Raw genomic sequence first — 23,948 nt, forward strand, 5'->3', positions numbered from 1 at the left:
CCACGAATTATGTTTTTTTTTTTTCTTTTCGGCTGGACCTGCAGCATAACATACGTCATAATAAGACTATTAAATACATAGGCCGTTGTTACATAGTATGAGCACACATACCCATATGTCATAAAACAACACAGTCTGCAGACACTCATGTTCGTTAGCCAGCACTAGCCACACATGCACTAAACTGCAGCGGCAGGTTGGTGTTTACAGGCTACTGGTGGCCATTTTGGCGCGTAAACGGATTACATATATTGTAATGGCGCACCACACAGACCAAAACAATGCTCACCAATGTATTTAATAGTAATGACTACGACATATAAATGTGTCAGCTCATTTTACGTTGTCATGGCCTAATAGCCATAACATGTAAGTAACATGCTTACGCAACTGCATTTTTCAATCTGTGTAATCGGCCGAATATCAAAATACATAACGATTTTGTTAAATAATTTAAAAACATTCTGTATTTTTCACCTTCGCTTGATAATGGCCTAAGGCCGAAATTGCAATCGTGAAATAAAGAATGTGTTGCAGTCACTGGCGTAAATATGATGTCTTTTACAAAGTTGACTCACTGATGCAGCATGGGTGTCTCTTGCGACTAGTCGTTAGTATATATGTAAACTGACCTTTACGAAGAACTTTTATAAACGTAGGACGACTCACCAACTTTAATATCTACAGGTTTACTTGAGAATAGCGCTATAGCCGAAACAAGCTTGTAGTAAGGAAGAAGGATCACTTAACTATATGCAGCTTGTCTAGGATAATTCATTACAAAATGTCATTAATTTTTTCTTTTTTCTATGTCTAATCAGCAATTATAGGCAGAAAGCGTGATTAAATTTCTAAATAATTGAAAGAAATTCGTATTGAGCATCTGCATAGAAACAGAAACCGATGAACAACATAGATTAGAGTCTTGAGGCGGACAGCGACAGTCTGAGCATATTAATAAGCTTATTTGTACGCGCTTACTTCACGATTAGCTACAAAACTGGCATACATCTCTCTCTTGTCTCTCAATTATTTCGGCGCAATTGACTTAAGATGTACCCAGGATATGAGCTAATGAGAATTCACACATTAGTTTTGCAGTGAATAATGAAAGAGTTTTTAAGTTTCACGACAAAAAGCTCTCGGTATACTTGTTACTCTCAAATATACATTATGTGTTCCGGCATTCTTCAAATTGGCATTTAACCGATTCATGCGTCTGTTTAGCGGGACAGGTACACGCTTGAGTCCACTCTCCATTATTTTTGTTTACTGTGAGCCATATGCATTTCTTACGTCACTAATTTTAAGTAAGTATTGGGCTATCGGCGAAGATCAGTTCTCCTTTTGCCATAAGTCGCTTTACTCATTGCGTTCTTTTGCCGCCGTTTGGCACTGGCAATACGGAACAGCTGGCAAGAACTGGCGTGGGGACGGCAGAGGAAGGCGACGCCAGGGCAGTGCATACCTGGAGTGTGCCTCGGGCACTATGTCGTCCAGCACGACGTAGACCATGGCGCCGGCGGCGAAGGAGAGCGCGTACGGCAGCAGCGGCCGCGCGATGCCCACCGTGGCGGCGCCGACCACGCCGAAGATGGGCTCCACCACGCCGCTCAGCTGGCCGTACCTGCGGACACACAAGGCCGCGGCCTGCGTGTACTCGCCGATCAGGCATCCCCAATCAGCAACTCCCCAAAGCGGGAGAACTGTTATAATTAATGGCAACTGCAAGTCCACGCCCTAAAGGCAAGCTACCTAATCCGATATACTGCACTGCAAAACGACTTGTCTCCAAAATGTAATTCATGTCTCCACTGGTTTTATGTCAGCAGGTAGGCAGCAGCACCCATGAAATCACGGACTGTTGCCACAGGGCTCTCCTTTCTCCACCCCCTAGGACATAGGACAACTGCTCCATGTATAAAATGGCGAGAAATTCAAAACAGCACAATTGTAGGGTCCCGTCCCCCATCTCCCTATGACGTCACTGTGAATGTAGGACTGTTGTCCGACATACAAATTGGCGGGAAATTAAAAGATCCGAGATTATGCTTTGTCCTACTGAAATTCAAGGTGGCAACATAGTTGACACATTTTCTGAGTTTCCCCCTGACGTCACTCACCTGCCACAAAGAAAGTTCATTCCCTCTGAAGGTCCAAGCCCCTCTGTTAGACAAAGGATACTGCCCGTTACACAAATCATACCAATCTTGGAGTGTAAACGTGTTTTTCATCTTACAGGTAGCAACTATTCTGCACTCCTACACTCAGTGACAAGAAAAACCACTTGTCCTCAAGCTATTTTTCACTCAGACATGCATGGACCTGCATTCATTGTTGCAAGTTACTTATTCTAAGTAAAGAAATCAAGATGTCCACCAGTATTTCCCCTGACATCACATATCACCTACTACAAGTTGAAGTCCAGCTGTATAAAATTTAGTCATCATACGCCCACCCAAATGATATCACAGCCTAAGCAACTGTCACCCTAAGTTTTTATCTGGCTTGTCCTAATTTTAAATCAACATAATCTACGCTTAAGCAACTGCTGGGAAGTGGATAGTACCAATTACATCTTCCTTTAAATGACAACCATGACAAGAAGAGGCCTCTTTCCATAATCGCAAAGTTCACAAACGCCGCACAGACCAAGAAATCCGCGCCGCCGCCTTGCCACTGTCTGTCAGCAGTAACAGGCTGATTGTAAGAGCCAGATGGGGTCGCACCACTGCTAACAGTCAAAGAGTGCCACCCGGCCATCAGCCACCAAGGTATGTCTGTCCAGAGACTATGGGTTGACTGACGTCAGCCGTGTAACCACAGCACCTCGCCCGTCGAACGCTGCTCAACCGATACCGGTGCTGGGCAATTTTGCGGAGACCACAGAATCAGGTGCCCCCTTCATTTAGATTCCGGGATGTAAGTGGAAGGATATTCAAAATTCTATGTAGCAGTTCCACTCCCCACCACTACTAGCTCATTTTCGACAGCATTACACACACAACACATGTTAAAATGGTAGGGAAATATAAAATGACCATGTGTTTACGAAATTTCGTTACATTCCGACTCAGTGATTGTGGGTTTTTCAGTCATGTTACACGCATGGGAGAAGCAAGGTTACCCAAGAGACTCATGGGTTCAGCAGTAAAGGGTAGGAGGAGTCGGGGCAGACCAAGGATCAGGTACCTGGATTCGGTTAAGAAAGATTTTGAAGTAATAGGTTTAACATCAGAAGAGGCACCAATGTTAGCACTGAATAGGGGATCATGGAGGAATTTTATAAGGGGGCTATGCTCTAGACTGAACGCTGAAAGGTTCAAATGGCTCTGAGCACTATGGGACTTAAAATCTGTGGTCATCAGTACCCTAGAACTTAGAACTACTTAAATCTAACTAACCTAAGGACACCACACACATCCATGCCCGAGGCAGGATTCGAACCTGCGACCGTAGCAATCGCGCGGTTCCGGACTGAGCGCCTAGAACCGCGAGACCACCGCGACCGGCTGAACGCTGAGAGGCATAATCAGTCTTAAATGATGATGATGATGATGATGATGATGAAGAAGATAGAGTCCCATCACAGCAACCCATACTGCAGTGTACAAGATTGGTTCAAATGGCTCTAAGCACTACGGGACTTAACATCTGAGGTCATCAGTCCTCTAGAACTTAGAACTACTTAAACCTAAGTAACCTAAGGACATCACACACATCCATGCCTGAGGCAGGATTTGAACCTGCGACCGTAGCAGTCGCGCGGTTCCGGACTGAAGCGCCTAGAACCGCTCTGGCACTGCAGCCGTCGCAGTGTACAAGACGTAGAGGTCAACGCCACTTGGATGCTTTAGAGTTACTTGACAGAGAAGACCTAATGCATGAAGGGACATAATTGTTCTCCCATTGCTTCATTTGCGAGTGGAATAGGAAAGGGAACGACTAGGAGTGATGTAAGATATACTCCACAGTCTGTTGTGTGAAGGCTTGCAGAGTATATTTATTCATAGTCACTTCTCTGTGATTTGTACGTTAGCTGAAGCAGCCTGAAAGTCTTCACTTAGTGATATTCTTCAACTTACAATAATACGATAATTTTAGATAAGCTGTCCTTTAGTATCAGGCGATCTTAAACTATTTCACATATAAAATATCATTGTTTAACATTGTACATGGGACATTGAACACATTCAGCGAAGTTCTTGTGGTACTGACTTCTGTGGCTTAGCATCAAGTGAACGAACCTATGACCTCAATGTTATCGCAAGGAAGATGAACATAGGTATGTCTCAGAAAATATATCACTGAGTGATATATTTTGTTTTCGAAGAAAATCACCAACAAAGTTATGCTGCAGTTCCTCGAGAAATGCTGCAAGTAACAAGAGAATCTCTGAGGACGTATCTCTATAAGTCTTCTTCTCAACTACACAGTTTTTTCAAACACACTTGTTACCAGTCATATTTTTTAAAAAGGCTTATTTTGATCTTTATGTGTGTTTTTTAGTTTAAATACCCGAATTTCGTGTGTGTTTGTATAATTATCCGGCACAACCCTGCATTTAAATACTGACTAGTGTGTGTTTCCGCCGTCTTTAGTATGAATACGGACTGTAACAGCTGTATTCAGATGCGAGCCGAGTTCGTGACCCTTCGCTCAAAGCTCCAGGTAATGCAGGCTTTGGTCACACTGCTAGAAGCCTCTTGCCTGTTACCAATGCGCATCACTGATGGGGACTGGATATGGGGATCCAAGGGACGTACATCACATCCTTTGTATCCCCCTACTGTGGCCGCCCTGATTACTACCTGCACTGAAGTTAACCTGTCGCGTGATGGTGTGGGATCATTCCAAGCAGTGGCAGGCACCAAAATATTTTCTGGTTGGACGATCGAAGGGCCCCGATGGTTCGTCTGACAAACAAGTTCCAAGCACTATCTGTGCCTGACAAAGATCCTGAACCAAATGCAGCCGCTTACACTGTCTTGACCAGCAAGATCTGGGCAGAGACTGGGATTACTGGTAGTTGCGAGATAAAAAGTTAGGCATGAAATAGGGCGCCTTAGGGATACGGCTGCCAAGGAGGGGAAGAAGTCCAGTGCGTACGCTGTGTGAATACTTCACTGAGTCACCCCAGAGGCGGAACGCATGCTTCCAGATGCCATGAAGGGCACAGGGTGCAGCCAACCGCAGGGGGTGGCTCATTTCGATACAACGATGTTTTGCTCTTTGAATTGGAAAATATACTCTAGTTTAAGGTATCTCAAGTGGTAAAAACAGCAAGTCCTGCTTGCAAGATGAAGGCAGAGCTTACCAACTGTAGCACTGTCATCAGGACCAGATGTGGACCTTTGGTGCAAAGCCGAGTGGAGGGTCAGAAGCAGAGGATCAGACGGTTCTTTGCGCATGAGGCAGTAGATTTCTCAGTTTGCGCCATAGTGCCGTGGGTTTACGGGTTCCGCTTAACAGGTCACGGTCTCACTGCACACATGAAGTGGTCACACTGGTAGCAGCAGCTGTGTAGAGGCAGTTGTTTCAGGTTAGAGGGTCTCGTAAAATAACACAAAGGGCATCAGCCTAAAAGGGGGGTATGGCAAAAACAGGACGAGGGTAGATCTATAGCAACAGTCGGTATTGCAGTTGTAGTTTGTCGAAGCTGTGTTGAGAAAAACCAAAGCTCCAAGAGTTAATAGAAAGCATTGAAGATCAAACTCTTATACGCACTGAAAGCTGGCTAAAGTCGGTGATAAGTGGAGCCGAATTTTTGAAGGACCTAAAGGCATTCAAAAAGGTCAAAGTAAATATAGTTGGTGGTCCAGTGTTTATTGCTGTTAGTAGTAGTTTACCTTGTAGGAAAATCGAAATCGATAGTTCATCACGATAAAGGATGACAGCCAAAACAGTTGCAGGATAAAAATTTATTAAAATTCTTGACCAAGGTTTCGGTATATATAAATATACCTTCATCAGAAGTATATATACCGAAATCTTGGTCACGAATTTTAATAAATTTTTATCCTGCAACTGTTCTGGCTGTCATCCTTTATCGTGAAGAATTTCAACAGTTGCTGTTGCAGCCATGTATAAAATCTCGAAATAGATAGTTCCTTTGAGTTACTATGGATAGAGGATACCTAACAACTGGAATAAATTAATAATTGGTTCATTTTACCGACCCGACGACTCAGATGATACAGTTGTTGAACATTTCAAACAAAACCTTAGCCTCATATAAAAAGGTACCCCACTCATACAATTATAGTTGGTGGCGACTTCTAAATTCGGTATATTGGCGAAAATACACCTTTTATGTCGGTAGTAGACACAAATCTTCGCCCGTCCGACCGAAATCGTGCTGCATGTTTCTCCAAAATTATTCTGAACAATTAGTTAATGGGACCACTCGAAGTGTAAAATGTTGCGAAAACATACTTGCCCTCTTTGGAACAAATAATCCTCAGAAAATTGGGAGCATCGTGATGGATGCAGGGATGAGCGACCACAATTTTGTTGTGGCGAGACTGAATATCATAAAATCCAAATGCACCAAAAATAAAGCAAAACATTTCTATTCACAAAAGCAGATAAAAATTCGCTTTACGTTTCCTAAGAGACAGCACAGGAGAGAAATATACCAAATAAATTAATAAGCAATGATTCTGGTAACCAATGGTACACAAAATAGTCCGGAACACAAACGCAGAAGTCACGAAAAAAGCATGTGAAATTTAAAAGAACGGAGAATCTGCAGTATTGACAATGCTTTGCTGAAGCTCGAAATTTAGCGCGAAATTGAAATCAAGAGGCTTTTAATAATTTGCACAATTAAAATCTTTCTTGGAATCTGCATTCTGTTCCTATGTAAAGTATACCAACGGCAAGACACACTCTCTAACTTCAAGATAGCAATGGTAATGTTACTGATGACAATACTACTAAAGCAAAGTTACTACACACTGTTTACCGCAAAGCGTTCACCACAGAACACAAAGAAAATGTTCCTGAAATCGAACTAAGAACAGCTGCAAACATGAGTAACTTACAAGTAGATATCCTCAGAGTAGTGAAGCAACTACCATCATTTAGTAAAGGCAAGTCCTACGATCTTGACTGTATACCAATTAGATTCCTTGCTCAGTATGCTGATACAATAGTTCCATACTTAACAGTCACATACAACCGCTCGCTCGACGAAAGATCCATACTTACAGACTTGAAAGTTGCACACGTCACTCCAATACTGAATACAGGACACAGGAGTAATTCGTTGAATTACAGAACCATATCACGAACGATCTGAAGTAGGATTTTGGAGCATATGCTGTGTTCGAACACTATAAATTACCCTGAAGAAAACGATCTGTTGAAAAATAGTAAGCACGGATCCAGAAAATATCGTTCTTATGAAGCATAGCTATCTCTTTATCTACATGAAGTAATGGGTACTATCGACAAGGGATCTCAAATTGGATCCACATCTCTAGATTTCCAAAAGTCTTTTGAAACCGTACCTCACAAGCGACTTCTAATGAAACTGTGTGTCTCTGGAGCAGCTGTGCGACTGGATTTATGATTTCCTGTCATAAATGTCACAGTTCACAGAACTGACGGAAAATGACTGTGTAAAACAGAAGTGGTATCTGGTGTTAGAAGGAAGAGTTATTGGCCATCTGCTGTACACGATCTTTATATGATATTTAGGAGATAATTTTCGTAGAACGCTTACATTGTTCGCAAACTTGCTGTTGAAGAGCAATTTGGGGATGGCGATTGCACTTTTCAATATTATCTAGCACCTGTTCATAATGCACGGCCTGTGGTGGAGTTGTTACACGACAATAATATTCCTGCAATGGACTGTCCTACACCGAGTCCTGACCTGAATCCTATAGAACATCTCTGGGATGTTTTGGAACGCCGACTTCGTGCCAAGCCTCACCGACCAACATCAATACCTCTCCTCAGTGGAGCACTCCGAGGAGAATGGGCTGCCATTCCCCAAGAAATCTTCCATCACGGCCGACTTCCTTCCCCGTCCTTCCCTAATCCGATGAGACCGATGACCTCGCTGTCTGGTCTCCTTCCCCAAACCAACCAACCAACCAATCTTCCATCACCTGACTGAACGTATGCCTGCGAGAGTGGAAGCTGTCATCAAGGCTAAGTATGGGCCAGCATCATACTGAATTCCAGCACTACCGATGGAGGGAGCCATGAACTTGTGAGTCATTTTCAGCCAGGTATCCGGATACTTTTGATCACATAGTGTATGCATCATTTTGTTTTCTTGCACGTAGTACCACAGTGTCTTAGGAAGAGAGACGTAATCGTCTTATAAGCGACCAGCTATTAAAAACAGGATGGCAACGACCATGTTACTGTCACCCTGCATAAGAAAGCGGTCTTGGTTCTACAGGCGCACACATACAAGTATCGCTAATGATATCCATGTTTAAAACTAAACATCCTCTATAAAGAGACGTATGGTATTGCTTCCGAATTAAGTGGTCTTCCACAGAAATACTGCGTTATTTAATGTAGACGGTGGTCGCCGCGTGTGTATTGACAGACCGAGAGGTCAGGTGCACGTCGCCAGCAGCGTAAGGTCGGAATAAAATCATCCTCCTCACAAATTTAGAAAGTGATTCGGCTAAGGAACGTAGTATTAAGCCTATACTCGCATTTCCCTCATGCTGCTGCTAGATATTTCCCACGCTAACAAACAGTATTTGTAAAGCATTGTATCTCAATACCATGTAGACAGTGTAACAGAGGCCCTGCGATATATCCATGGGGTTATAAGCGTAGGAGGATGATGGCTGCTTCAGAATGATCACATACAGTAGATCGCGTGCTATTTGAGGAATTACTCAAAACGTGCAGCGCTAGATTGAAGCCATAAGAAATGCAGAAAATTATATGAGCAATAAACCAACTCTGCAAATGTATAGTGTTACGCTTTCTGGTAGAAATGCTCTCTACGATTTGGAATCAGGTCTCTCCAATCAACCACATACTTGCGTTGGATGCTGTGGAGATATCCTTTAATGAGTAATGCGAACCATATTCTCAAAATGAGTCGCCTTCTTTGAATCTATATGCTAATGACTGCATACAGCAAAACTACAATGTTGTTTTAGAGTTTCCCTTCTTTTGTATCCTGCCTGGATAGGCGGCGTGTTGGTCTGCTCCTGGAAACTGCTTCTGTAATATACACCGAGAGTGAAGGAAGCGAGTAGGAGCAGGAGAGGTGAAGCACTTCGGTGCTGCATGTTACTTTAGCACTTTTAATAGAGTCAAGAACACAAGTAAATATCAAATACATACGTAACTTTGGCTAGGATGAGGAAATAGGTGTAAAGCCGTAATCAATGTCAAATCCCGTGAAGATAGGATGACTGTTCTGTATAATCTCCAAGCTAACAAATACTCGTTGCTGTCCAAACTTTAACTGAACGTAACTAATACAAAGTCTCAATAGCAAGCCAGCCCATTCGGTAGTAGAAGAGATATTTTCAGGCCGTCTGCTCTTGATAAAAATGGGCCAGAAATCAAGACGGCACTTACTGAGCTCCATAACGTCGTAGTTAGTCTTCTCTCGTAGTGCCAACTTACGAGAGCGTGCACCTATGCTGTGGCATCGTAACTATCGACGCCACACCTTCTGCATCTTGTAATTGTTCCTCAGTCTCTGTCGCGCTCTGCCTGCAATTTTGTGATTGTGATCACTCCAATCTAAGACGGAACTGGGTGGAAATTGGAGAATGCTGTATCTACCACCTCCTACATCCAAGGGAGAAACAAGACGAGCTGAATTAATGCGATAGCATCATGTTTTGACCACTTGGTGAAAATGGGAACATGTTGTAGCTCTGCGAACTGTGTAAAATGTGTAAGGCCAGTGCCAAACGAAGTTTTCTCCTGCAACACAAAGTGGTAGAAAAGACAGTACGAGCAGTTATAGTGGTGTTTCTCTTTGGAAAAATTAGTAGGACTGCACATCACAGAGGAACTAGAAGAGGGACGACTATTTTGCTACTGCATTGCGGTGTGTTTCCAAACTACATACAGGTACTGCTGCATGAAGGAGGTCTGCCTCCGTCAGGGTGCAATCTTATCTGTCATCCAAACATTTTCTCTAGCCTCATTATTATGTACCACCCTATAAAGAACAGCTATGTACTAGAAAATCTTCGCTAACGTTACCCACTAGAAAACTCAATAAGATATTCTCGTATCCCTCTTTTACATTATATTTAAAACAAATACCAAGTGCTTGCTGACGTTGAGCATATGTGGCGATGCTATTAAATATGCAGGTATTTGTCCACTGGAGCAAGTGGCCAGCAATCCAAGTCGCTTGTGCAGATCACTGTAAAGTTTTGTCGCCTGTACTGTAGAAAGACCATATCTTACAGGCTATCAATCACAAGGAGAAGGTTATTGTGTTGTTGTTGTTGTTTCATAAGCAGTTGGGTACATTGGTTTTTCTGCTGTAACACATCCAAGTTGTGTATTACTACAGCTCTGTACACCATCTGAATATTGCATGGTGTAAACTATAGTGTTTGCACAACACACTGGATGGTTGAAATATAAGACAGAGGTGGTGTCTCTTATTGACTGGACGATGGATGACATCGCAAAATACGTTAACTAAAAGAGTTTGCAGCATTGCGGAGCATTTCCAAACACCTGTCCAAAGGTGATGACCTCTATATTTAATCTCGTCTTTTACAACGACAGGGTAGCAGATGAATCAATATGGCGAGTGCTCACGCTGGCAGTATTGCTAACATACAAATTCCAACAACTCCAGTAATCCTCGGCACTCTCCACCACTGGGCGGTCCTCTCCAGTGTGCAGAGTCCAGCTGCAGACCTGGTGCAATCGATAAGACTCGTGTTGCATGGCGGCAACTAGCAGTGTGTGACATTGGCCTGGGGCGCTGCTTGTGGAAATTAGAACATACGCAAATGGGACATGCAAGTGTTTCAACGATTTCCGATATCTAGCCATGAGTACTACTACTACCAACTTGATCGTGGTTTAAGTGTGTCATGTTAATTGCTTCTCAATACATCCCGGGCGACTTTGTCTTGCAGTGGTCTTTGTTGTGGTTGGCTCTATACTGTCAAGCAGTAGGATCTTCCTCCACGTTCCAAATGTAGTGTAGAGAACAAATTTAGACATTCTGTAGTGCTTTGGAAAGCCAATCACAACGTCAAATTCCCGATTGATCACTTAATTGTTTCCAATAGTGGTATTGCAAGCAGGCATCTGTCCAGCCCCTCCCAAAAATTGTTTAAGGACATAGCATGCAACTGAGCTGAAATTTGAAATTCCAATGTAATAGACTTCCTACCAAATGACCTAACTCTGCCTGTACACACCAATAGGAGGTACAGGGAAAAATTCCGGAAGGGGGAAGAGTAGGGTCTGGAAACCAGGCTGTTGTGGAATCGAATCCCACCAAATGAAATATACCAGTCCTATGGTTCAAATGGCTCTGAGCACTAGGGACATCTGAGGTCATCAGTACCCTTGAACTTCGAACTACTTAAACCTGACTAACCTAAGGACATCACACACATCCATGCCCGAGGCAGGATTCGAACCTGCGACCGTAGCAGTCGCGCGGTTACGGAAGGAAGCGCCTAGAACCGCTCGGTCACTGCCGCCGGCTATACCTGTCGTAGTACTCACCATCAGGATGCAAGGAAAAAACTGCCCACACACAAAGGGTATTAATTTAATTAATTAGTCAATCAATCTGTTAAGAGTGAGGGAATATTTGCAAGACATCCACAGCTGGGGCAGGTATCCACTGCTTTGTTCAGGACAAAGATGGGGTTAGAGTGGCACATGACAGAGGCTACCCACTTCTTCTCGAATGTCTTTGCTCCATCTGCTACAGGTTTCCTTAGCATTGGAAGTGTGAGAACAAAGGGATGTACCGACTACCAACACCAGGTCTGCATGAGCACTGAGGGGCCCAGGGAAAGGGGTGGACGAGAGGCAGGGTGGGGGAGGACATCTTGGTCTGTGTGTGTGTTAGCAATGTTGGTTTACACAAACAAGCAGCATTCATTTGAGAGAGAAGAGAGAGATAGAGAGAGAGAGCGCGCATGTGTTTCGACAGGGATTTCTTGGGTATGAAATATGAAAGGGCTGCTGCCACCTGACGCTTTGTTGGGGAATTAGCATGGAATGCCGTTTTTCGCGTCGCACGAGGCGGGTGGTGTGTCTTGCAGCTGACAGTGGTCGCAGGGGCCAAGCGGGTGTAGTACGTCATACAGGTACAGGAATATGCGAAGCGGCCAGCCCGGTGAAGCAACGAACAGTGGACGCGCGATGCCTGCCGGTTGACGCAAAACATTTTTAACAGTGTAATTACGTGCGGTGAGCTATGTTCATGGTATTCCTTGCGTGATCAGAATAAAAAGGATCGATTTAATTACTTCTTTTCGATGTATTTTACAAGACCTGCAGCTTCCCCAACCACAGAGAATGACGAGCAAGATATACCCAACCACTGTAAATTGAACTGAATTCCCTGTCAAGAGATCCCACCTCTCCTGCACAGACCCACCAATTTCTAAGTGGTGAAGAGGAAGGGGAGGGCTGGGGGTCTCCCAGAGGAGGAAGGGGTAATTAATTTATCGATTTAATTAATTAGTCAATCAAATTGATAGTGTGTTTGGGGAGTGGGCTATCTGAATACCTCAGGCCTAAAAGTGTGCCTGTATTGGCGAGGGGGAGGGTTGGAGTTTTCCAGTGGGGAGAGGAGGAGGACGGGTTTATCAGAAGACAGATTATCCCCAGGGGCTCATAAATCAATTAGCAAAACAATTGGTTAAGAGGAGGGGAAGGTAATCATAAATCAATCTTGTCCCTGAATGTACGCAACCCACACTAAGTGGCGTAGAACGCAGGTTGCACTACTATTACAAGCCTCTAAATGTCGTTCACATACGGATCTTGAAGATAAGATTAGAATTGCAGAACGCACATAGGCATTCAAGCAATTATTCATTCCTGCACTTCATACTGAGTGGAGCAGGACGAAACCCTAATAATTGGTACAATGTGAGGTGCTGTCTGCCTCACTGTGGTATGCAGAGTACAGACGTTGATGTAGATTGTTAATGCAGTTTTCTTTGTAGCATTGTCTACTGTACAGCAACTGGTGTGAAATACACACGTCGAGCAATGAGAAGTTCGATGACAGAACTAAGTATAACATCAAAACCGAGTATTTCGTAATTCATGAAATGTATTCGCTTGTGCTGGACCTGGACTTGAACCCAGATTTCCCGATTATCGCGAGCGGTGGCCTTCCATTAGGTTCTCTGAGCACGCCCCACGACCTGATCCAACCTTCCATATGTCGTCAACTATGTATCTATAACCTGTTCTCGTACATCCATTTGTTTATTCCCGCACAGGCGAGACAGTTACTTGAAAGTCGCTTGCCCGATGTCGGCCAATAGATACAATACTGCATCGCCTGTGTTATTCAGAATTGTTATGCAATGTTTCTTTGGCAGGCAAAGGGGCGACTACAGCTTTTATGAAATAAATGAAATGTATTCAGAATTGCGAACATGGAAAACCAACACCTGTGTAATGAAATGATACTGAAAATCTGTGGCGGACCGGGACATGGTTGACAAGATACGGAAGCTTGGGTCTGGCCTTGGGTCGTGCTCCTGCCACACAGTTTACATCTGCCAGGAACTTTTATATCAGCGCACACTCCGCTGCAGAGTGAAAATTTCACTCTGGAAACATCCCTCAGGCTGTGGCTACGCCACGTCTCCGCAACATCCTTTTTTCCAGGAGTTCTAGTTCTGCAAGGTTCGCAGGAGAGCTTCTGTGAAGTTGGAAAGGTAGGAGACGGGGTACTGGCGGAATTAAAAAGCTGCGGGGACGGGCCGCGAGTCCTGCTTGCGTAGCAGAAGGGCAGCTCGTGTTCCTCTCCCATGCACTTAATTGTCAATTGCAGAGTAGTCACGTAGATGTAGAAAAGGCCTCATAACAATGCGTGCATCTATGAGCTAACAGGCAAAGTGACAGAGTTGGCTACGATCAACTGATACCAATAAATTTCATTTGTTTCCGTTCAGATTTGAGCGTGGTGTTTTTGGAACCCTTTTCCTATGTTCGCAATGACATCAACGTGCACGAAAAGTTAAATCCTAACATTCCTGTCTCTTCTTTTCCAACAGTGATTCCACAGCGGGTAGCGAGATGGCACAATGAAGTTTAATCAATGTAACAAATGCGTTTTCCAACGCGGTATACCGCTTCATTTCACTATATTTCCACTTACCACGATACCCAACAGAACGACACCACCTCCGAAAGGGGAAGTGCAATTGGAAACTTGTGGTAAGTTCCTATGGGACCAAACTGCTAAGGTCATCGGTCCCTAGCCTTTCACACTCCATAATCTAACTTCAGCTAACTCACGCTAACGACAACACACACACCCATGCCCGAGGGAGGACTCGAACCTCCGACAGGGGTAGCCGCGCACGAGAAGTGCATCCTGGATGTTACGGACTGATTTACGTGTTCAGTGCAACTGCCGTATGGCCAAAAAACCCTTCGGAAATCTGAGTAAAAGAATAATTTTCGTGTCTGATCATATCTCACCCACTCATTTCCTGATAAAGATATATATTTATTATTATCATATGGCATTAAATACACACTCGTATATTCCTGAACCATTGGGTTCACGTACAATTCCAACTTCCCAAAAAGTTGGGGGAAAAAATGGCAGTTTGACACGAGACACTGAGTTAGCTGTTCAGAAAAATACCTTAAATGCCATTTGTCTGCTACTGAGTGAGTTTCTTACAAGTGGTTGCACATAATTCATGTTGATTACAAAATAAGCAACATATTTGAGCACGATCGTCTTAGCGGCAGATTATAGTTACGTTCGATTTACTCAGAGGTAACTGAAGTCGTGAGATACCTCTTAATAACATTTCGGACTTCCTTTTGCCCTGCTTAATGCAGCACCTCGATGTGGCATGGATTCACCATGTCATTGGAAGTCCGCTGCAGAAATAACGAACCATGCTGTCCCTACAGCTGTCCATAAACGCGAAAGTGTTGCTGCTGCAGCATTTTGAGCACGAACTGACCTGTCGCTTATGTCCCAAAGGTTCGATGGGATTCATTTCGGGCGATCTGGGTGGTCAAATAATTCGTTAGAATTGTCCAGAATGTTCTTCACACCAATCACGAACAATTGTGGCCTGGTGACATGGCGCACTGTCATCCACAAAAATTCCATCACTGAATGGCTGAAAATGATCTTCAAGTAGCCCTCTGGTGCTCTGTTTCTGAGTCAAGTGGGAGGACTGAACAAGAGACTTCGAAAGTTCTGTGACAAGCTAGGTCGCGACTTCCTGGACAAGCGCTATACGCTTGAGAAGTGTAGGATCCCTCTAAATTAGTCAGGTGTGAACTACCATCAGAGGCTATTACTTAGTTACCTGACTGTGTGTGGGGTGCACACTAGGTATTTTTTAGGTTAGGTGATTATCCCTCCACTCCAGATGACGATTGCTGTAGGAAATCCAGGAATATCAATTTAAGGTCGAAGGAAATGTCTCCCACATGTGAGAGTACTAAAACCCTAATGGTAAACTGAAGAAGTATTTGCAACGAAGTGCCAGAGTTTGAAGAGCTCATAAAAAAACAGTAAAGCTCACACAATACTAGGTATAGAAAGAAAGCTGAAACCTGAAATTGATAGCAGTGAGATTTTTGGGGAAAATCTAGGAGTATATCGAAAAGACAGGCAAATGGGAAATGGAGGTGGTGTATTTGCTGCAGTACACAAGAAACTCAAATCCATCGAGATAGATATTGAAGCTACATATGAGATTATTTTGACAAGACCCAGTATCAAGTGTGGGCATTAAAATAATTGGATCCTTCTAACGGCCACCAGACTCATCTCCTGATGTACCCGAAAACTTAAGAGAAAACCTCAGTTCACTTGTACGTAAGTTCCTCAATCACTTTGTAATCATCGATGGAGACTTTAATTATCGAACAAATAATTGGGAAAATTACAGATTTGTTGGTGGTGGGCGTGATAAGACATCCTGTGAAACTTTACTAAATGGCTTCTCATAACACTACTTGAAACAAATATTTAGAAATCCCACTTAGGATGGAAATATATTAGATGTAATGGCAATAAATAGACCTGACCTCTTTGAGGGTGTCTACATCGAAACTGGAATCAGTGACCATGACGCGGTTGTGGCAACAATGAATACCAAAGTACAAAGAAAAACTAAAACAAGCAGAAACATGTATATGTTCAGTAAACTAGATAAAAGAACAGTAGTGTCGTATCATATGTGGTATCAAGTGAAATTTGTGACTGGAATGAGCACTTTTTGGTATGGAGGACACAACATATTATCTTGGGCGAAGAGTCATCGTCAGTTGCAGAAGTAATTTCGGGTGTGCCCAGCGAAGTGTGTTGGGACCGTCGCTGTTCATGCTGTATATTAATGACCTGGCAGACAATATTAATGGTAATATCAGGCTTTTTGCGGATGATGCAGTTATCCATATTGAAACTCCGCTGCAGAGTGAAAATCTAATTCTGGTGTCCGTACTGAAGTTCTATCTCAGAGAAACTGCATAAATATTCAGTCAGATCTTAACAAGATTTCAACATGGTGCAGAGATTGGCAACTTGCTCTAACCGAAATGTAAAACTGTTCACTTCACAAACGAAAAAACGTAGTATCCTATGACCATAATATCAGTCACAGTTGGAATCGGCAACTCACTTTGTACGGATATTAAATGGAAAGATCACATACATGCGGTTGTGAGTAAACCAGCTGACAGGCTTCGGTTTATTGGTAAATACCGGGGAAGTGCAATCAATCTACAGATGAGATTGTTTACAAATCACTCGTGTGACCGTGTCAAGTGTGTGGGCCCCGTACCAGATAGGTCTAGCAACAGGGATATTGAACTATACAGAGAAGGGCAGCACATGTGGTCACAAGTTTGTTTAATCCGTGGGAGAGCGTCACAGAGATACTGAAGGAACTGAACTGGAAGACTCTTTGAAAAGATTATCCCTAGAAAATCTGTTAACAAAGTTTCAAGAAATGACTTTAAATGATTAGTCTAGGAATACACAATAACTCCCTACGTAAAGCTGACATAGAGATCGTGAGGATAATATTACAATAACTACTGCAAGCTACGAGGAATTCAATGAATCATTCTTCCCGCGTTCCATACGTTCATGGAACAAGAAGAAACCCTAATACCAGGTACAATGGGACGCAGTCTCTGCCATGCACCTCACGGTGGTTTACACAATATAGATGTAGATGTAAATGATGGTTCTCTGTTGGACCAAAGAACCAAATCCAGCCCATGTAAACACCGTCCACACCATTGTGGAGGCACCACCAACTTGTACAGTGCCTTGTTGACAATTTGGGTCCATGGCTATGTGGCGTCTGCGCCACACTCGAACCGTACCATCATCTCTTACCAACTGGAATCTGTTTCATCTGACCAGGCCACAGTTTTGCAGTCGTCTAGGGTCCGACCGACACAGTCACCAGGCCAGAAGAGGCGCTGCGTGCCATGTCGTACTATTACCGTCAAATTTTGTCGCCCTGTCCTAGAGGTTACGTTCGTCGTACGGCCCACACTGATTTCTGCGGTTATTTTGCGAAATTCTGCTTGTCTGTTAGTACTGACAACTTTACGCAAACTCCACTGCTCTCCCCGCGCGTTAAGTGAAGGCCGTCGTGACTGAGTTGCCCGTGGTGAGACGTAATGCCTAAAATTTAGTATTCTCGGCACACTCTTGACAAAGTGGAACTCGAAATATTGAATTCCCTAAATATTTTTGAAATGGTGTGTCCCATGTGTCTAGCTCCAAGTAACACTTCGCTTTCAAAGCCGTGCGGCAATAATCACGTCGTAAACCTTCTGACAGGAATCATCTAAATACAAATGAAAGGTCCACGACTTCACCGCCCCTACATACGTTGTGTAGGCAACACTAATGCCATTTGTATACGTGCATATAGATGACCCATGACTTTTGTCACCTCAGTGTAATACAAGTACAATTATAAATCTCCACGAGTTAAAAAAAAAAAAAAATCCCTGGTAGATGACGATGGACTGTCCCGGCGCGATGCGGCAGAAATTATGCCAGCATAAACTGTACGGGATGTTGCAATACAACCTAACGATAAAATCCCGTTCCCGACCAAAAGTGGCGGCGAACTGGGGTGTCGAGGGGAGGGACGGGCTGAGACGATAGAAAGTGAGAGGGCGCAGAGGCGAGTAAAAATAGCGAGCAGTGAGCGGGGAGCGGTAGGAAGCGGAAGAGGCGCCGGCCGCGCGGGAGGATGTGGCGATGCGTGGTATTTATAGCGAGCGGCCGGCTCATTCAGCGCTCGCCGGGCCGCTCCATTCATAGGCGGCCGCTTCCGCCACGGCGCGCCGCGCCGCTGTCACGCACCACACCGCACCAGCCGCGGCCAGGCGCCGGCTGTGGGTAAAGTGTGATGGCGCCGCTTCTGTTCACGATACAGGGTCTCCTCTCCTAAGAGTCGCCAGGTGCATTTTCTCTGGTGCGTCGGCAGATATTTGCCGTTTCGTTTTTGCGTTGTGTAGCTGGTGTCAGTCTGAACAAATAGTGCGACGCCCACTCTCGACGAGGAGCGTCGGTTTGTTTCCTGAAACTCACAAAATGAGTTTTAAAGCGGAATTTTATGTGGCCATCAGATAGCGGTCCCAGATTAGTCTAGTGCAACACTCGTTTTGTGAATGTGTATTAACATGGACAGTAAAACTCGAAGCTTAAGAAGTACTCCATCAGCGACAGCACTCTCCTGGGCCGCGCTGTCTGCTACCACCAAGCATGCAGCGCCACTCAGTCACTGCTGGATTGCTGTTTCTTCTTCGTGCTTTATTGTCCCGGTTAATACCTAATGACAAAACAAATCTCGGATTAATTTTCGAGCGCCCTATCCAATGGGCACGTAAAACTCCGATTCAACAATTTTTTTTTTTTTTTTTTTTTTTTTTTTTTTTTTTTGTAATGGAAAACAAACCTACGCTTTACTCTTGACAATGGCCGTCACATAAAGGCAGTGAAAAGCACTAATTTTTGGACTGAATCCAGCTACTCAACGCAAAAACGAAACTACAAATAGACTATGCGATCAAAAGTAACCGACCACCCCCAAAAATATACGTTTTTCACATTAGGTGCATTGTGCTTTCACCTACTGCCAGGTACTCCATATCAGCGACCTCAGTAGTCATTAGACATCGTGAAAGAGCAGAATGGGGCTCTCCGCAGAACTCACGGACTTCGAATTTGGCCAGGTGATTGATGTCACTTGTGTCATACGTCTGTATGCGACATTTTCCACACTCCAAAACATCCCTACCTCCACTGTTTCCGATGTGATGTGCAAACGCGAATGAACAGGTACAGCGCAAAAGCGTACAAGCCAACCTCGTCTTTTGACTGACAGAGACCACGACTGTTTAAGAGAATCGTAATGTGCAGTAGGCAGACATCTATCCAGACCATCACACAGGAATTCCAAACTGCATCAGGATCCACCGCAAGTACTGTGACAGTTAAGCGGGAGCTGAGAGAACTTGGATTTCATGGTCGAGCGGCTGCTCATACGCCACATATCACATCGGTATATGCCAAACGACACCTCGCTTGGTTGACGGATCGTAAAAATGGGACGATTGAACAATGGAAAAACGTTGTGTGGAGTGACGGAACGCGGCACACAATGAGGCGATCTGATGGTAGGGTGTGGGTATGGCGAATGCCCGGTGAACGTCATCTGCCAGCGTGTGTAGTGCCAACAGTGAAATTCGGGAGCGGTGGTATTATGGTGTGGTTGTGTTTCTCATGGAGTGTGCTTGCACCCCTTGTTGTTTTGCGTGGCACTATCACAGCACAGGTCTACACTGATAACTCCTTGCTTTCCACTCTTGAAGAGCAATTCGGGGATGCCGATTGCATCTTTCAACACGATCGAGCACCAGTTCGTAATGCACGGCCTGTGGTGGTGTGTTTAAACAACAATAACATCCCTGTAATGGATTGGCCTGCATCGAGTCCTGACCTGAATCCTATAGAACACATTTGGGATGTTTTGGAACGCCGACTTCGTGCTAGGCCTCACCGACCGACATCGATACCTCTCCTCAGTGCAGCACTCGGTGAAAATGGGCTGCCATTCCCCAAGGAACCTTCCAGCCTCAGACTGAACGTATGCCTGCCAGAGTGGAAGCTATCAACAAGGCCAAGGGTGGGCAAACACCATACTGAATTTCAGCATCACCCATGCAGAGCACCACGAACTTGTGAGTCATTTTCAGCCAGGTGTCCGTATATTTTTGATCACATAGTGTATCTACCGAAACACCACAGAAATGCACCTGATGAATCTTAGGGGAGGCACCCGGTAGTAAACGACCTCGCAGATATTGTGAGCTGCAATCTGCGACTGCCGAAGGTGCTGTAGTGACGCGAAAGTGATCTTTTTGAACCACTGTAGGAGAATACTGGACGACTTGGATAAAATTTCTGTTTGGTGTGAAGAAAGGCAGCTTGCTCCAAATGCAGAAAAATGTAACCTAATGTAGAGTACATCTACATCTATATCCATACTCCGCAAGCCACCTGACGGTGTGTGGCGGAGGGTACCCTGAGTACCTCTATCGGTTCTCCCTTCTATTCCAGTCTCGTATTGTTCGTGGAAACAAGGATTGTCGGTATGCTTCTGTGTGGGCTATAATCTCTCTGATTTTATCCTCATGGTCTCTTCGCGAGATATACGTAGGAGAAACAATGCTATAATGCTGGAATACAGCATTAGCACTGCGCAGCTTAACACAGTGACGTCGATTAAATATCTGCTCGTAACGTTGTAGAGAGAAAAATGGTACGAAACGAGCACGTCAGGTCTGCTGTAGGGAAGACGAATGGTTTACTTAAGTTTACTGGTAAAGTCCTAGAAAAATGTAGCTTATCTACAGGGTGGTCAGAGACAGTCTGAAAAGCTTGCAAGGGTGCTGCTGGATAGGCTGTGCTGAGAAATAATTCTTACGACAATTCAATACAAAGCGCCGTTTGCAAGTTAATTAGCACTGAAGTTAGCCAACCAGGTCGATACACGCGCAGATTTAAGCGGCTCGCCGACACAAATAAGGGAATTGCAGACATTGGCTGTATGGGGTATTGATTACATCAGTGCGTGAAGTTCAAACTTTGTGGTGGGCCGCGATTCGAACCCGGGTCTCCTGCTTACTAGGCTGATGCACTGCCGCTATGCCATCCGGACACAGTGGTCATGGCAACCACACGGACTACCCTAGCATGCCTCCCGTCAGACCCAAATTCTCAACTTCTACCACACAGTACTGAGCAGTACCGCTAGTCCATTATACTCATTACTCGCGACATTTCGCCGATTCCATTAATAAATTAGCCTGGTGTGCATCCGCACTGAAGAGATCATTGGCTGCCGTTGCTTTAATTATATATATTCAGAGGCGTGTTTCTAGATTTGTTATAAGTAGGTTGAATCAACACGCAAGTGTAACGGAAATAGTCCTTGGACTCTAAAGCGAATCCCCGCAGGAAATTAAGATCTTGTTTTCGTTATACAATACTGAGAAAGTTTACTGAAAAAGTGTTTGCGATAGACTGCAGAACGATCCTACTGCTACCAACATACAGGTACATCTAACGGATCGCGAGGGTAAGGTAAATCACGACTCGCACAGAAACATATAGACAGTCATTTTTATAACGAATGTATTAAAAATCCTAGGTCAAGATAGCAAAAATATCTTTACTGATAACTAGTTTCATTTCATTGGCGAGCCATCTTCACATCAATATAAAATTATTATTTTGTTCAGTATTTATCAGCCATCAGGCATTACACATCGTTATTTTCTCTTCAGCTGGATCGCTCTTATTTAATTGTACGACCGTACATACTAAAGTAAAATGTCACTGGTTATAGGAATATTTACGACAATGGCCATTTTTCATCCAGAGTTCATATTGCCAGGCTTCCGTGTTGATACAAACTGACTGACAGGGGTAACGTTACGTATTCCATATGCAGATGTAAACAAAGCGTACTAGTCGCAACGCCGGCTACAGGTAGCTCTTTGTTCCTGGTGTATGTTGACATGTGACAATACCTCTCCCCAACGCATCCCTCAAGTTCTCGATGCGATTTATGTCGGGAGACGGGGTGGGCCAGTCTTTTCGCCGAATACTTTCCCTTTCCTCCTGCGCTCTTCGATGCGGTCGTGCATAATCATCCACAAAAATGACTGGAGCCCTGAAACCATGCAGAAGAGGGAGGAGTCCATTGACACAATAACGTTGAAAGGTGGATGTACCGTGTTCAAAGATTTGGAAGCCTGCATGTTCATCCAACATTATGCCGACCCATCATAATATTTAGTCTTCCAAACCGATGATATTGGACAGTGTTCTTGGGAGCATGACGTATTCTCTTGCCGTGGGACGGAAAGTAATGCGCCCAGCAACACTGTCGAACACGAGCGATTTAGTGGTACCTGTGTTATGTTATGGAGAGGCATAATGTTGCCTGTGCACTCGGCCCTGCTTTCATTTTTATGGACGACTAAGCGCGGCCGCTGCGAAATGTGCGGGCTGAGGGCACTTGGAACGACAGGATATTCAGCGAATGGACTGGCCTGCTCGTACCCCACATTAAATCCCACCGGGCACGTATGGGATACCTTGGAAAGACGTATTGTAGCATGTCCACATGCATCAACGATCTTCTAGTAGTTGTCAACCGCGCTGTTGGAGGAATGGAACGTCGTATCACAAAACTCCTTACCAAACTCGCGGAACGCTCCCTCCTACCTTCGTTATCGTCGTGAAGTGCCGTTTCCTATATGAATTACTTTCAATATAACTACTGAACATAAAAGGCTCAGACTGTAAACATGTTGAAAACCTTCATTCCCATTATGAGATATGTGACAACACTGCTAACATCACGCCATAAAAACACTGTGCACTAATATTTTAAGAAGTAAACATAATGAATTCACCATCAGGCTACCTAGAATCGGAGACTAGTGTGTGTCGAAAAATCAAAACATTGTGCTCCTGGAGCGTTTTTCGATTAATTGATACAATGCATTATGTTCTAGTGCAGTGGATTCCATCCTACGCAGCCTACTCCAGTTTTCTGTGTACACTTGACCACAAGGAAGACGAAATGTAGTGAGTGGTGAAATAAAAACATTTTTGCAGCCAGGAGGCTTGAACAGTACGTAAGGCTCCCGACAATTTTCACAAATAATTACAAAACACAATCAGCTGAAAGCACCAGTTATCGGAAAAGAGCACTAAAGGAGCCTATTCCAATGAAGAATCGGTCTACCACAGTGCGAGTAACAGCGAAACTCAGTGCGAATCTTAAAAACTCCTCGTCCATAAAATGTAAAGGTCGATCAAAAAGTTTTCCGTTCGAAGACTGTACAGTCCAGAGTAGGTACGCCAATCAGGCAATATCGCCGTGAGTATTGAAGCAATATCCCATTGACGTACCAGGTTGGAGATACCAGTTAGGTAAGACAGCGTATCCTGTTACGTGGAGATTCCACAACTGCCGGCTGCATACCCTCGTCGGACAGGAATTGTCGAACCTTCCTGGCCTTTTTTAAGGGACCGAAGATGTGATGATCGCATCGGTTGAGATCAGGACTATAGGGCGGATGCTCGAGTTCTCCCACTTGAGTTGGTCCGTAATGGATTAAGCTGGCCTGCCAGATTGACTTCCACGGTACTTACCACAAAAACCGACAAAGGTGGTTTTCGA

The 23,948-nt window shown here is 44.2% G+C and overlaps 1 protein-coding gene across 3 annotated transcripts in view; it reads right to left on the bottom strand.

The window, feature by feature from the left end:
* The window catches only part of LOC126356201 (zinc transporter ZIP11), a 399,278-nt gene that overhangs the window by 67,602 nt on the left and 307,728 nt on the right, over nucleotides 1-23,948 (bottom strand). For all 3 annotated transcript variants that reach the window (XM_050007005.1, XM_050007004.1, XM_050007006.1), the window contains one exon: nucleotides 1,469-1,627. In XM_050007005.1, coding sequence (XP_049862962.1) covers nucleotides 1,469-1,627 — 159 coding nt within the window. The remainder of the gene's footprint in view (nucleotides 1-1,468; nucleotides 1,628-23,948) is intronic.

The sequence above is a fragment of the Schistocerca gregaria genome, chromosome 3 (assembly GCF_023897955.1).
Source record: "Schistocerca gregaria isolate iqSchGreg1 chromosome 3, iqSchGreg1.2, whole genome shotgun sequence".
In the NCBI taxonomy this organism is placed as follows: Eukaryota; Metazoa; Arthropoda; class Insecta; order Orthoptera; family Acrididae; genus Schistocerca; species Schistocerca gregaria.